The following is a 16,667-nucleotide window of genomic DNA, read 5'->3' on the forward strand; positions in this document are numbered from 1 at the left end:
AGATTTCTACTAGTCCTCGTCTTTTTACCTACTTTATCCTCTGCTGCCTTCACTACTTCATCCCTCAAAGCTATCCATTCTTCTTCTACTGTATTTCTCTCCCCCATTCCTGTCAATTTTTCCCTTATGCTCTCCCTGAAACTAACTATGCCACTTTCATGTGAAGGATAGGATCTTTTCTATTGATTTAGTCAAAACACCTGATGAAAGCAAGAAAAACAAACCAGACTCAAATGTCGTAGTACAATATTCCTTTCCAGCTGTGTATTTCACAAACAAATTTGATACTGAACAAGAAGCAAACACTTAGGTTAGTTACGAAATGGTAGAGCAGAAACTAAGTGAATCACATGTACTAAATGATATCCAATGACAAGAACTTTCTAACTTGTTATTTAATAATACCAATGTTTTCAGTAAGAAGCCAGGAGACTGTGAATATAAATTTGAAGTCTATCCACATGAGACATTTTGTGTAATGTCATATCCTATTCCATGGGCAAAATGAGAGGCAGTAAGGGAAGAGATCAATCATATGATTAAATGGAGAATTATAAATCCGCCGCCGTGGTCTCCCGGTTCTAGGCGTGCAGTCCGGAACCGTGCGACTGCTACGGTCGCAGGTTCGAATCCTGCCTCGGGCATGGATGTGTTAAGTTCTAGGGGACTAATGACCACAGCAGTTGAGTCCCATAGTGCTCAGAGCCATAAATCCTTCATTTTCATCCTATTGTAGTCCAATATTACCAGTAAGCAAACCAGATGGTTCTGTAAGATTAGTTCTCGATGCTAGAGGTATCAATAGGATTATAATACCAGTATGCATAAGGCCAGACAATCTGGACCAACAGCTTCTAAAGTTTTACAATACAAAATATTCCAGTGTACTCAATCACAAAATTTCTTACTGGCAAATAAAACTCCACGAACAAAGTCGAAAGTATACAGCATTTGTTTGTGGGGACAGAAGTTCCAAATTCTCTGTTCCACCTATTGGACTGAAGTGTTCATATCTGCATTGGACAAGGTTTTAGGACCAGAATTGCTCAGCAAAGTCACTGTTTAAATAGATGACCTACTACTAGCCTCCTACTTGGTTAGAACATATCAGGCTCATTGAACAGGTGCTTCAACAATTTGCAGATTATGGATTAACAACCAATTTACAAAAAGTCTAGTTTTGGTAAGAAGCAAGTCTAATTTTTAGGACATGTTGTGACAGGACAAGGTATATTAACCTGATCCAAAAAAACTTGATGTCATATGCAATTGTCCAGCTTCAAGGAAGCCTTCTTAGGACTAGCTTAGTTTTTTCGTGAATTTGTACCACAACAACTGATGAACAGTGATGCATTGCTCAATTTGTTATGACAAAATAGGCTCTGGTTATGGGATGATAAGTGTCAAGAGGACTTTAATATCACTAAGCAGGAATTTGTAAATGCAGACATTCTTAGCCACCCTGCCATGTCCAAGGATTTTTGTCTACGCACAGATGCCTCATCTCAAGGGCTGGGGGTATGCTTATTCCAGATGCGAGAGGAAGAAGGTAAGGAAGTACCCAAGCTTATCTGTTTTGCTTGTTGCACATTATCAGAAGCAGAATGGTCTTACTCTGTGTCAGAATTGGAAATTTTAGCGGTAACATGGGCATTCAACAAGTTTGAATATTTTTTGTGGGGCAAGAATACCAAAGTTTACTGTGACCACCAGTCACTGTCATTTCTTTAACATGTAAACTGCTGCACTGTAGATTAGCTAGGTGGAGTCTATACTTACAAGAATTTAATTTTGAGATAATTTATATTAAAGAAAGTCAGAATGTGGTTACTGAAGATGCCTTGTCTAGGCTACCACTAGGTTCAGAGGAATTTGGTGAATTAACAGAGAAAGATGCAGAACTCGGAATGTTATTAATACAAGGTACAACACAAGAGTCTGATTACCATAAGCTTCATAAGAAAATGAAAATTATACAACAGCAAGATTGCAGATGGAGCAAAGTAACGCAAAACTTTAAGCAAGATGAAGGTGGAAAGTAAGTAAATGGTTACAGGAATATGTCAAACATCAGAACACTACAATGTGTCAAAATATACTGAGCTACACCCAATAGTCACAAAAAAACCTCTAGATATTGTATTGGTCCATATCCAAGAAGTAAAGGAGTAAGATAGGTAGTAACAGTATACGATATTTTTTTTAAATATATCAAAATGTATGCTATTAAAAATGCAACGGGCACAAATATCAGAAACAGAATTGAGGGAGACTATTTGAGAATAGTATGTAAATCAAAGGTACTACTAACTGATAATGCTTCATATTTCGTTGGGCGGAGGTGGAAACAATGTATGAGCTCACAGGGCATAAATCACATTTTAGTAAGCTTTTTTCACCAAGAAGCAAACCCAGTTCAACGAGTCTTTAAAGAATTTAAGCAGTTTATTATGACATACACCCCTCACAAACATACCCAATGGGTAGAATATGTAACTCCTTTCCTGCAAGTTGTCAATAACCTTCCACATTCTTCAGCAAGTTTCACACCTAATGAATTAATGTTCCGGACAAAGCAAACTAATGGGTGGAAGTCGTCCATACCAAAGGTATCCACTACAGAAATGACACTACAAAATAAAATCAAACAAGTCATAGTTACTTTGGAAAACAGGGCCGGGAGTATAGAAGGAAAATTTATAAGAAGAAACTGAACTCACAAACATACCCAATGGGTAGAATATGTAACTCCTTTCCTGCAAGTTGTCAATAACCTTCCACATTCTTCAGCAGGTTTCACACCTAATGAATTGATGTTCCGGACAAAGCAAACTAATGGGTAGGAAGTCGTCCATACCAAAGGTATCCACTACAGAAATGACACTACAAGATAAAATCAAACAAGTCATAGTTACTTTGGAAAACAGGGCCGGGAGTATAGAAGGAAAATTTATAAGAAGAAACTGAAATGTGTTACACAATTTTTTGAAGGGAAACGAGTCCTCTTAGGGACTCACCCTAAATCGACAAAATTTGGCAAACCGAATAAGAAGTCGCAGTAACTCTATTCAGGACCTTATGTAATTTCCAAAATACCATATCCTGGGATGTACAGATTAGCCTATGAGAAAACAGGAAGAGATAAGGGTCTCTACCCTCACAAAGATATAAAAACCTTTATAGAATGACGAAGCACAGTAACATTTTCTTTTCACAAGATAATTGTACATAGCGTACATAATTCTAAGTGTAATTTTCTTCTAGAGTGTATGTTAAGATAAAGTAATTTATGACCTCACAGGTGATTCTTTTGATTTGTATCCACAGGCATAAAAATTATCAGCAATGAGAAGTAACACACCCCTTCCTTTGAAGAGAAAGTATGAATGAAATTAGCTTAGGGCTCAGCTGTCGCACACTCAACAATACATGCTTAAGTCAGTAGCAGGAGAGGAGACACTGACCTATGCGCATGTGTGACAGACTGGCTGAAGGCACAGCCAAAATAGGAATGCAATATGTACATAACTTAAATACAAAGTAAACAGAAATACTATATAAATACATCTACTGTCTACGAACTAAGGAACCTATTGATATATGTACACAGAGATTTAATTAAATACTAAGCTATAACAAACATATTTACAACCAAAAGGAAACATTATGAAAAACTGTACAAGATGTGTAAGCTAAGGACAAACGACAAAATACCGTAAGAAATGTCATATAATTTTCTTTGCAAGGAAAATGATCATAAAGGGTAACAGAATAAGTGAATGTAAACAAAATATGGAAATATCTGTGGGTGTATGCAATGACCAATTGTATCATTGGCCATCGAACTACGAAATGCAATTAGTTTCAAGTGTTTTTTTTTTTTTTTTTTTTTTTTTTTTTTAAGTGACCAGTGCATCATCATGGTGCAGGAGAAGAGAATTACATCAAGGGTAGCAGGTACCAAATGAAGAAATGGGCCTCACCTCAAGTAGACAATTTAGTTATACAATAAAGGTCATAAGGCAAATGAAAAATGAAATATGTATCGTCTCAGTGTGTCTCAGAGACAATTATCACTACCTACTCGCAGCAGAGTACACATAAACATTTAAGCATGTGATTTTACAAAAACCAATTACTTTGTTATCATCACACATGAAAGCTTGAATAATGACATTTCTAGGTATCTGAGAAAGATAAGTATACGATGGTTAAAACATCAGATTTCACACTAAGCTATCTATGAACAACACTAGTACATCAAAAAACAACCTGACACTTTGTCAATGATTAGTCAGTATACATTATTTCAATGAAGCAAAAGTTCCTTGGCAAGTAGTCCACGATTGTACAAGTAATATTTCCTCATAAATCCTTGAACCAGTAGATGAGTATTTCCTTTCTTCCCTCCAAAAAAACGAGGCGGTGCCAAGCATAGTTAGGCCAGCAATGCGTAATGTTTTAGTCCTATTTTGAATGTTTTTCTCCCTTCTCTTCTTAAGAAAGAAATAAGCTCCCATAAATGATAAAAGCCTATGTATAAAATGAAGCAAAAATGTGTCATATGCTTGTATTGTGTCATAAAATGTGATATGTAATTAATTTGTATATGTGATGTGAACAAAGATAAGTTGAAACTAACAAACAAACTGTAGTAACAGAACCCATTTAATGAAAATTTTTATGACATTTTAAAACTACTTATGTTCGTAATATAACCAATGGATGGAATGTAAACCATAGATATAAGCTATCATGTTATGTATATTGTTGTAACTCAATACTTGTATGAATTTTCATTGGAAACCAAACTCTATATGAAGAAATGAACTTCAAAGACAACCAATTTATACAACATTTTAGACAGTTATATGTGTCTTTCAACAAGTGAACGGTCAAGTGTGGTGACATGAACATGCGTGTACAACGAAATAACTTATGAATATTGTAGCTCACAACACTTGGTACATGGACAAGAGAACTATAGTTGTTGGAGCAGGTACTCACCTCATTGACAGATACTGTTGGTCAGGGTTATCTCCACTGAAAATGTGTGTATGACAGGTAGTAATGATGCCCAGGCTATAAAAATGGAGATCTCCACCACAGTGTCGGATTTTGAACACTACGCACACATTCACAGCATCCAGAATGAAAACAAATGCCACAGCAATTCTTCGATACGTGGCACTCAGGTGAAAGTGTGACACACAATGTAACATCAGCACCAAGAAAACGAGGGCACGCATGTGCAATGGCAGCATATAGCATGTTGACTATTGGCAACTAGTTATTGCCACCAAATCAGCCAGTGTGCCAGTGCAAAACCCAAGAGCAAGAATGGAGCAAACTGGACATTATTGCTAGCGTGCTAAATTTAAATATGTAATGGACTCACATATTATGTATATAATATTTTAATTTCTTGTAGAACTTTAACATACATATGATAAGCTGACATATCCATTCCATTAAATAAAAAAGAAGGTGACAATAAAGGGCATCAACCCCTGTCAGCAAATTAAGAAAAAAATCTGTACACCTCCATAACATGAAAGGCACCCAGAACAAAAGAAATTGAAACACCGAGTAAGCAGAGGAGTGGCAAAGATGTTAATTATGAATGCGCGGTAGGGTGCAGACAAACAAAAACATTTTCTCATTCAATTTGTTGTACAGTTTTTTGTTTTGTTTTAGACAGACACAGTCTATCTCTCTTGTATGTGGAAGGACGATGAGGATGTGCGATTTTAGAGATGAAGTATTGTGATCTCGTTGTGTCATATGTGTGAATGAATACTATAATTTTAAAGAACCATATCAAGCATTTTATTTACTGAAGTAAGTGAAGAGGAAAATTACAGGAAGAGGATTTTCATGATTATGACAAGTGCCGGTGTCCCTGGCGACCTCCGCTGCCTGCAGCTTCAACAAAAATGTTAGGGAGTCCAATGCCCAAAGGAATACCAATAAGCACAAACATTATAACAACACAACCATATTCCTATCCTTATTCATATTCATTTTTTTAATAAAAATTTATATAATCCACTTACATCTGCCCATTGCCAGTCTTGTCATTTGTGAATATTTGTTAATTTTGATATTGTGCAGCAATTGATATCTTCTTTTCTCTCTTCCCCTTTTTCCCTCCACCATTCCTTCTATTCCTTCCTTCAATAAACAGTCCCTCCTCAAACAAAGTCCAATCCAGTTTCGTTTTCTCTTTCTGATGACTTTCAGCACGTTTCTTTCTTCTCCAACTCTTCTTAATACTTCTTCTTTCCATACTTGGTCTTCCCATTTCACTTTTTCCATTCTTCTCCATATTCACATCTCTAGTGCCTCCAATCTTCTTTCATCTTCCTTCCTCAATGTCCAGGTCTCTGCACCATATAGTGCAACACTCCAGATGTAACATTTGGCAAGTCTTCTCCTCAGATTTTTGTTTAGTGGTCCACAAAGTAATTTCTGTTTCCTCTCAAATCCTTATTTTATAATTTCCTAATTTCTGTTGAGCAATACATATCATCCATTATTACACTTCCCAAGTAACTGAAGTTATTCACTTGCTCTATTTCCTCTCCCCCTATTTTCATACGGCATTTTATCCCCTTTCCTCCAGTTACCATGTTTTTCATTCTCTTCTTGTTAATCTACATTCAATATTCTTCTAATTTTGGGTTTAGATCATCTAACATCTGTTCCATCTCTCTTGCACTCTCTGCCATGACAACAATGTTGTCTGCAAATCTTATATACTCCACTCTCCAAGCCCCTATACAAACTCCTCTCCTTCCATCAAAACTTTCATTAATAATTTCCTCCAGATAGATATTAAACAGTGTTTGTGACAAACAACAACCTTGTCTTACACCTCTTCCCAGTTCAATTTCTTCACTCATCACACCTCCTATTCTTACTCTTGCTCTCTGGTTCAAATATAAATTTCTAATTAGCCGTCTATCCCTTCAGTCAACTCCCTGTTTCCTTAGGATTTCCATCAGTTTGTCCCATCTGACACAGTCAAAATCCTTCTCAAGATCAATGAACGAAACATACACCTTCCTTTTCTTCTCCATGTACCTCACTCCTATAACTCTCAGTAACCCAATGGCGTCCCTAGTTCTCACACCTCGCCTGAAACCACATTGTTCATCTCCTATAATGCAATCCAGGTTTCCATATAGCATGCGATATCAGGCTCACTGTTCTATGTTCCTCACACTTTCTGCTGTTCTTTTTGTTTTTTATAGGTATTAATATACTTTCTATAAAGTCCTTTGGCCAATTTCCTGTCACATATTTTTGATTACACAATTCAATTAACTCCCTTTTCCCTTCTTTCATCAATGACTTTAACAGTTCTGCAGGATTCTCATCAATTCCCATTGCCTTTCCATTTTTCTTCTCCTTCATAGATCCTTCAATCTCACTAGTTAGTATTCGTTACCTTTGTCATCATCTGCAACTTTATCTTCTTCTTCTATCCCAAGGTATCCTTCACTTGGTCAGCTGTCTGCAGCATATAGCCATTCTATATATTCTTCACATCTTCTAATTATTTCTTGGGGTTCACTCACCATTTTACCGTCTGCTGCCTCTACTTCCTTTAGTCCATTGTTGTTTCTCTTTCCCCTGAATGTCAAATCCATTGCTTCTTTGTACATCAAATCATATTTTCCTTCTTTCTCTAATTTCTCTATCTTGTCACTTTTCTGTCAGTCATTTCCCCTTTGCTTTTTCTGTTTCTCTTCTTATTTCATTATTTCACCTCCTGTAGTTGCCCTTCCCTTCTTCTGTGTTTACAGTTTTCCATTCCCTGCGATCATCCATCTTGGTTATCACTTCTGGCGTTACCCTTTCTTTCTTTACTTTTTTCCTCTCCTTGGCTCCAAACGTTTTGTTACCTGCCTTTTTGATCCCATTTTTAAAATGATCCCATCTTGCTTCTGTGCATTCCATTTCCTGTCCTTGCATCACGATTTCACAATATGCATTCTCTAACTTTTCACAATTGCCTTTGTCTTTCAGTTTCTCAAAGTTAATGTGCTCTCTCTTCTGTCCTTTCCTGATTCTTTTCAATTTAACTAGAACCTCAGCTACTACTAATATATGATCTGAATAAATATCAGCCCCTGGATAACTTTTGATCCTCTTTAGGTAATTCCGGTATCTTTGTTGTAACATTATGCAATCAATTTGATATCTTTTGTTGTCAAATCAAGATACCCATGTATACCATCTCTTTTGTAGTTATCAAATAGAGTATTTCCAACTAGCATGAAATTTTCATTGCAGTATTCCAACAATTTTGCCCTCTCTCATTTCTTTCTCCCAGTCCAAATTTTCCCTGGTCCACCACGAGCTACTGCATTCCAATCACCCATTATAATAATAAATGCATTTCTTTTCTCTCTCTATGCTAAGTTTTCTATCTCCTCATAGCATTCTTCGACCCCTTCATCTGAATGATTACTTGTTGGCAGATAGACCTGGATGATAACAAAGTCTTTCTTTTTCCCTTTCAGTCTCATCATCATAATCCTTCCATTAACATATTCAACCTTAATAACCATGTCCTTCAGTCTTTTACCTATCAAAATTTCAACCCCATACATTCCACTTTTATCTGCACCTGAATAGTACAATTGCAAGCTGGCACTTTCTAGTTCTCCACAAACACCCCATCTCACCTCATACGTTCCGAGGACATCTAATTTGTTTCTTGTCATTTCACATTTCGTGTTTTCTAATTTCCCTTCCTGGAGAAGGGTTAAAACATTCCAAGTCCCAATCCCCAATAAGTCTTCCTTCTTCATCTCCATCCTTCCTTTTCTATATGCTCTAATCTGTGGAGCCTTGTCGTATTCCCCTCCCGGAAATCTCACTGAGGGGAAGCTTTAAATCTGGAATATTGTAAAAGAGGTCCATCCCATGAATGTCTATGGAAGTAATTCCTGGGGTGGTTTCTCATTGCCTTCCACTGTCCTCCAAATCCTGTCAGCTCACTGACCCAGTTTCCTGCTGGGGTTGGTTACCCAACCATCTACTGGGTTGCTCAGCTCAACAGGGGCACCATGTGTAGGTATGATTGTGGAGAATTGAGGTGGGAGAGGCTAGGAGAACTCTCTTGTTGATTTCTTGTATTTGCATCTCACCCCCATTTTTAGCCACAGCTGCAAGGTTGTAGCATTGACTCCCCGAGCTCATATCCCAGTAATGCAGAAAAAGGACTGAAAAATTCCAACTCTGCTAGTATTGATGGTGTTCCTGCAACAATCTTGAAGAAGAGTGCATCAAACCTAACTAAAATACTTACACACTTATGGGACTGCTTCCTCCTGGCAGGCACTGTCCCTGATGTATTGAAAACAGCTAAAGTCATTCCAGTATATTAAAAAAGCAAGAAAGATAACGAAGATAACTACAGATGCACCACAATGTCCTCCTGCATTTCAAAAGTATTAGAAAAAATTATGTATGACATACATATGAAATTTGTAAGTAAAAATAATATCCTATGCAATGAGCAACCTGGATTCAGAAATAAGAGGTCAATGACAATTGCTGTTTATGAGTGCAATTCCATATTAAGCCTGATGGACAAGAAACAGGAATCAATAGGAGTATTTATTGACCTGTCAAAAGCTTTTGACATGATGGACCATAAGAATCTGCTCTCAAAGCTTGAAAAATGTTGAATTAGAGGTCTGTTCAACAGCTAGATCAGTTCTTTTCTGAGTAATCGTAGGAAAGGCAGTGTGCATCAAACACACAAATACTCACCTAAAACTGTATCTGAACACTTATCAGACTTTAAACAAATTAAATATGGTGTACCCCAAGGATCAGTAATGGGACCAAGTCTGTTCCTTCCATATATAAATGATCTCAAATGTGGATGCACATAAAACAATCACATTTGCAGATGACACCGCAATTCTACTAAAATGAGACAGAAAAAACAATTAGAATAATCGCAAATGCGGATGCACATAAAACAATCATATTTGCAGCTGACACCACAATTCTACTGAAATGAGACAGAAAAGAACAATTACAATAATCACAAAGCAACTTAGCAGCCAGGCAGAGTAATCAACTTGTAATAAAGAGCAAAAAGACCATTGCACTAAAATTCGATAATGCTCCAAACAAGGAAATGTTTATCCCAATCGTCTCCATCAATGATGAACTAGTGAGTACCAGTACTGAAGCCAAATTCCTATGGCTTTGGCTGCACAGTGATGTTAAATGGAACATGCATATTGCATACCTTAATTCAGACCTGGGAAAGACATGTTACCTTCTTTAGTCACTAAAATATGCTGAAGTGAGAAAAACAGTAATGAATGCATACCATAGCTACTTCCACTCTTGCATTAAATATGGAGTCACTTTCTGGGGAAAGTCTAAAACAGGTAATAGCACTTTCAAACTACAAAACAGGGCCATTAGAATCATGTTTGGATGCGAACCTAGAGACTCTTGCAAACCTCTGTTTAAGATACTTGGTATTATTCCATTACCACGTGTAGGAAACCCTTATATTCATTAAAATAAATGTAATAGGTAAGGGCTGCAGACTGCAAAAAAACTGTGATATATATATGATTATTTTACCAGAAAAACAAAAATTTACATATAATCCAAATCAACATATTCTGTGCCAAGAAGGTACTTTCCACATGGGAATTAAACTTTATAACAAACTTTATAACAAACTTTATAACAAACTTCCTGAAAACATAAAAGCTGTTACTCAGGTCAAAACCATTGGAAACTCTCTAAAGTCATACTTACAGCATCACTTCTTGTACTCCATTGAAGAATATTTAAATTTATGAAGTGTGCTAAATACATACTTAATGCATAAAGTGTTTTATCATAACCTTAAATAAATATGCCTAGAGATAAGAAGTGTACTTGTAATTTGAACTGTCTAATGTCTTCTGCAAAATATGTCTTTTTAGACAATGGGACCAATAAACACAATACAATATACTTCATATGGGATTGTACATCCCACATCAATATGTTCGGATGTAAATAAGAAAATGCCAATGTTGATGTCCTTAGAGTAATTCACAGTGAGATGCAAAATATTTATGAAAGTAAGTGTTGCACATCTTTTTATGCTGCAGAATCTCCATAGTAAGTCCCCACACATCAATTAAGTATTTTATCTGAAAATGATGGTTAACATACTTCCTAGTTAGAAGCATGAGAACTTAACATTGAAAATATGATATTAATTTTTCTCGCTAACTTCATTTATTACTTCATGCTAGTAAAACAGTAGTTTCATGTTAACAGCACTGGTATTTCAAACCAAATATAATAAAATGGTGGTTTCAGGTAGAAACCACTGGTCCTCAAAAAGAGTTAAATTTACTGCTTAAAAATTACACCCTCAATTCAGCATGTAGATTTGCTTTAGAAATGCTCTTATAAGCTACAACTACATTCATTACATTATATAAACACTGATCAATATTTGTATGTCACCAAACATATTCTAACTTCAACATACTACTTATGAACCTAGAAACTGAACATCAGCTACCAGCCTTACTGTTTTACCACTCTAAGACTACATTTTCTTAACTAGAGCAAACTATAACCAATTATAGACAATAGCAATGAAGATTGATAATACCATGCCATTCCAAATACAGACATGTCCAATACTACCATAAATAAGTGGATGGTATCTCACCTTGTAATCCATTTGTTCTGAACAGTTGAATACATAGACCATGACACCCATTGCTCTGCCAAGGTCTTTTGTAGTCTCTGTTTTGCCTGTACCTGCAGGCCCAGCTGGTGCTCCTCCCATGATCAAATGCAATGACTGAAAACAATTACAAATGGTGATAGTAAATATTGTAATGCTGTAATATTACCAAACAAAATCAAGAAAATCATGTGTTTTATTGATCTGCATCATGGTACCAACAAAAGTAGTATATGTCAAAATTGTGGTTTTTGGAACTTGTAGCTCATTACTGCAAATGAGTGAGTGGAACAAGGTTACATTGCCCCTTTCAGTTGATAGAAAATAAGACAACACACTACTTGGTGACTTCAGCAAAAGATTGGAATTTGTGCCTTCTCTTTTATCCAATTTACTTGTGTCTTTCACCACTAAATGAGGCTACGCATGCTACAGAAAACATATTAGGTATGTGACCACAGTGTCTTATGAGAAAACTGGAAAAGTAATTTGATTAGACTTGCTGTTCTCACTAGTAGCTTGCTAACAGTTTTATATGTAATTACAGGAATTTCTTTACACAAGATTTCTCAAAAAAGTTTAACATCTTTGATTTGCCATTTGTAACAAGACCTGATTTCCTACAGAAAATAGTTTTTCATCTCTCTATAGGTTAACAATCTATTAGTGAAAATGAAACATTTGAATACGTTTACCTGGGTCAGTGTGATATAACAACGGTCAGTAAGTGGCGTGATGACTAAACGAGGTGTATTTCCGAGATACTCATGGCCATATCTAAATTGTGCATCACATATATTGCAGAAACAATCTTTAAACTTCTGATCCCACCTGGAAAAAAATTTGCAGAAAATGCTATCAGAACTGCAATCAAAATAAAATAATAGTATCAAGATGTGATTTACATTAATTTAAAATTAAAAAATAATTAAGCTTCAGTCTCATGCTAATTCATGCAATGAAGGATTCCAAGAAAATCAGGAGTACCAAATACTTAGTATCTACTTTCAGAGCTGATGAAAATCATACCTATGCCTGAGCTGTGATTGCCATTGGAATGCCGATGCTGATTCAACTTTTTGTTGAATCAGCTTTGCAACAACATCTCTGGAATGAACATCAATTGTACAAATTGTCATAATTTTTTGGCGATCCCCTTTTGTGAGATCACCAAGCAGCAAAGTTATAAGTACACTCAGCTGTGATATCTGTTGAAAAAAGTGGAAAAAATGTGATCAAACAAATTCTGTAACACTACTAAAATTGTTTCAAAGACACATTGACAAAAATATAACTGTTACCTCACACATAATGACTGAGCAGTTTCATGTAAATTGTGGATAACAATTATGAAACAGAAAGCTAATAAACAGTCAATGAAAACAAACAAAATTTAATTGTACACTCTAGAAATAACTATAGAGTGCATGGCAGAGTGAGCAGTTTGTCACACCATATACATATTAATTACTTGGATAGATAAAAACCTACTCACCAGGTGGCAACAGAATATGAACATAAAAGACGGTTATAATTGGCAAGCTTTTGGAGCCAGTGACTACTTCTTCAGGCAGAAGGGTTGAAGGCGAAGCAAGAGGGGTGAAGGAAAAATACTGGAGAGGTCTAGGAAAGGGGGTATATTTCGGGAAAGTCACCCAGAACCACGGGTCAGGGGAGACTTACCATACAGGATGAGAGGAAAAGACTAATTGTGGGGGGGACTGCATCGTATGAGATTTGAAACCTGGGAGCTTAAGGCTGGAGGACAGGGTAATATGCAGACAGGAAGTACTTCTTAAACATCAAGCATGAGTTAATAAGAGTGAAAAGCTGCAGAGTTCTGAGAAATTGGTGCCGGGCGAAGAATCCAGACAGTGCGTGTAGCGAAACAGGCACCAAGGTCATGAATGTCATTTTGTAGAGCATGCTCTGCAACAGATATTGCGAGTTGCCAAAATATACTCTCTGCCTATGTGCATTCATCCTAATTGATAATTTGGTGGTAGCCATGCCGATGTAGAAGGCTGAACAGTGTTTATATAACAACTGATATAAGAAATGTGTTGTTTTGCAGGTGGCTCTCCCTTTGATAGTATATGTTTCGCCTGTTAAAGAGCTGTTGTACTTGGTAGTAGGAGGGTGCATAGGTCAAGTATTGCAGCATGGATGGTCACATGGGTAGGAGCCATAGGGTAGGAAAATGGCTGCAGAAAGAGCATAGGGCCTGACAAGAATATTGTGGAGATTGCGATGGTGACGGGAAGTTGTTCTAAGTGTGGTGGGCAAAATTGCAGACAGAATGGACCTCATTTCAGGGCATGATTTTAGGAAGTCATGGCCCTGTTTAAGTAGTTGATTAACACATTCCAGACCAGGATAATACTGAGTCACCAATGGTGTCCTCCGAAGTTATTTTTGGAGGGATCAGCAGTACTGGGATTGGATGTGATGGCCCGGGAAATCTGTTTTTTAACTAGGCTGGTGGGGTAATTATGTGCAGTGAAGGCTGAGATGAGAACGGTGATGTACTGCTGTAAAGTTTGCATCCGAATAAATATGTTTGCCTCAGATACCAAGGCCATATGGGAGGGAATGTTTGACATGGAAAGGATGGCAGCTATCAAAATGTAAGTAGTGTTGTTTGTTGGTATGGTTAATGTGGACTGAAGTGTGTAGCTGGCCTTTGGTGAGGACGAGATCAACATCAAGGAATGTGGCATGGGATTCGGAATAGGAAAATGTGAAATTTTATTGGGAGAAGGTATTTACAGATCCCAGGAATTTTAGCACGTCAGCCTCACCATGAGTCCATATAATAAAGATGTCATCAATGTATCTAAACCAAACAAGGGGGTGAAGACTTATGGATCCCAGGAAAGCCCATGCCAAGCAACCCATGAAAAGGTTAGCATAGAAAGGAGCCATCTTGGTTACCATGGTCGTACGCCTGATTATAAAGGTGAGTAGGAAGGATATCATAGATCTGGAATCAGGTTGGCACTGACTGAGGAAATTTACAGCAGCAGACAAACCATGTATGTGGGGGATGTTGAGATAGAGGGAAGTGGCATCAATGGTGACAAGCAATGTGGGTGGTGGGAGTGGGATGGGCACAGATTTCAGATGATCTAGGAAATTGTTGGTATTTTTGATGTAGGAGGGTAGTCTTTGCACTGTTACTATGGGTTGTAGGAGTTGATCACCCAAGACAGATATATGTTCGATGGGTGCTTTGATGCCAGCAACTATAGGTTGGCTAGGATGATTAGGTTTGTGGATCATAGAGAAAAGATAAATAGTTGGAGGTGTGTGGTTTGGGTAGGGTGAGAAATTCTATGGACTGAGCTGTTAGTCCTTGTGAGGGGCCTGAGCTTTAAAGGAGGAACTGGAGGTCATTTTGAATCACGGGGATAGGATCTTGATGGCAGACCCTGTATATAGAGGTGTCTGACAGCCATTCCGTCGATTTCTAGTTATTCAAACTGCCCTCTATTGCCATTATGAATTCCATCTCACATTACATCCATTCTTTTTGAAAACATGGCTTTGTACTATCAAAACTAAAGTACCACATTTTGTTTCTTGAAACCTGCTTGTCCCTTGGAGTTACTCAAAAAGGCATAACACTGAAAGTCCCAGTTGTTTCTGGATGCAGTGCTACCCTACACCAGGCTCTTTTACGGTTTCAAATACAACGATCTCTTGCTCTTATATGGCTAATCTGTGACCTATATGACTCAGCAGCCAATTTCCCCTCTACCAGACTTCTCTCCTACAAAACCCTGAAGTTATCTGCCCCGCATGTTTCCTTAAATGGTATCATCTGCCAAGCCAACTTCAAACTGTAAGAATATGCCAGACTTCACTTCAAAAAGCTCTCTCATCTTCTCCTAAACTACCTGAACAGTGGTGTTTCCCTTCCAGCCCTACTACATACAGCTCCCTAAACAGCCACACCATCAGCCACCATTCCTCTCCTACAAACTGAGCTAGGCCAACCTACTTTCCACAACTTTCACCACTACCTGCCAGACCAAGAACCAGTCACAACAGTACAGTGTCCTTAACCTCTCATCCAAAGCACTGTCCCCTCCTGAATCATCTGTATTATCTAAGGGTCTCACTTTCAGCCCTAAACCTGCACTTCATGATGCTGCTTTGGCAAATGACTTACTTTCCTTCAGAAGTAATATCCATTGAAAAAATCACTTTGCTACCCAATCCTAAAACCTTTGCAACAGCAAACCTGACACAGAACCCTGCCTTGAATAGTTCAGACCATGATCCCAACTTGATCCACAACCACTACCTCAAGATCATCCCTTACAGGCCTTCCAAGAATTCCTCACATCCAGCATTGCTTTACAACCCTTCCTCAGGTTCCTACAGCAGGATCCCTAACCTGTCCTCTGCAGAACTCCAGGCTCTACATTCCCTAAAAGCTGATGACTCCATCATCATCCTCCCAACAGACAAAGGATCTACCACTGTAGTACTTGACCGAAAGGAGTATGTTAGTGGAGGTCTACACCAGCTGTCTAACACCTGTACACACAGCATCTGTCATCGAGATTCCATCCCTGTGATTCAAACTGGCCTGCAGTCCCTCCTTAAAACCTCAGGCCCCTCACAAGGACTTACACTTCAGTCCATACAGCTTCTCACCCCACTCAAACCGCACACCCCCACCATTTACCTTCTCCCTAAGGCCCACAGACCCAGTCATCCTAGCTGTCCTGTAGTTGCTGACTTCAAAGCACCCACTAAAAATATATCTGCCTTAGTTGATCGACACCTCCAACCCATTGTACAAAGATTCCCCTCCTACATCGAAGTATCCAACCATTTCCTAGATCGTCTGAAATCCATGCCATTTACACTACCACCACACTCTTTGCTTGTGACCACCGATGCCACCTCCCTGTAT

At 37.8% G+C, this 16,667-nt stretch overlaps 1 protein-coding gene across 1 annotated transcript in view; it reads right to left on the bottom strand.

Moving 5' to 3' along the window:
• LOC126277970 (dynein beta chain, ciliary-like) overlaps positions 1 to 16,667 on the bottom strand; it is a 694,172-nt gene that overhangs the window by 275,278 nt on the left and 402,227 nt on the right. Inside the window, exons 20-22 of the mRNA XM_049977623.1 lie at positions 12,770 to 12,948; positions 12,436 to 12,571; positions 11,723 to 11,857 (exon numbers count right to left, since the gene is read on the bottom strand). Of these exons, the coding sequence (XP_049833580.1) occupies positions 11,723 to 11,857; positions 12,436 to 12,571; positions 12,770 to 12,948 (450 nt within the window). The remainder of the gene's footprint in view (positions 1 to 11,722; positions 11,858 to 12,435; positions 12,572 to 12,769; positions 12,949 to 16,667) is intronic.

This window comes from Schistocerca gregaria, chromosome 6, assembly GCF_023897955.1.
Source record: "Schistocerca gregaria isolate iqSchGreg1 chromosome 6, iqSchGreg1.2, whole genome shotgun sequence".
Classification (NCBI taxonomy): Eukaryota; Metazoa; Arthropoda; class Insecta; order Orthoptera; family Acrididae; genus Schistocerca; species Schistocerca gregaria.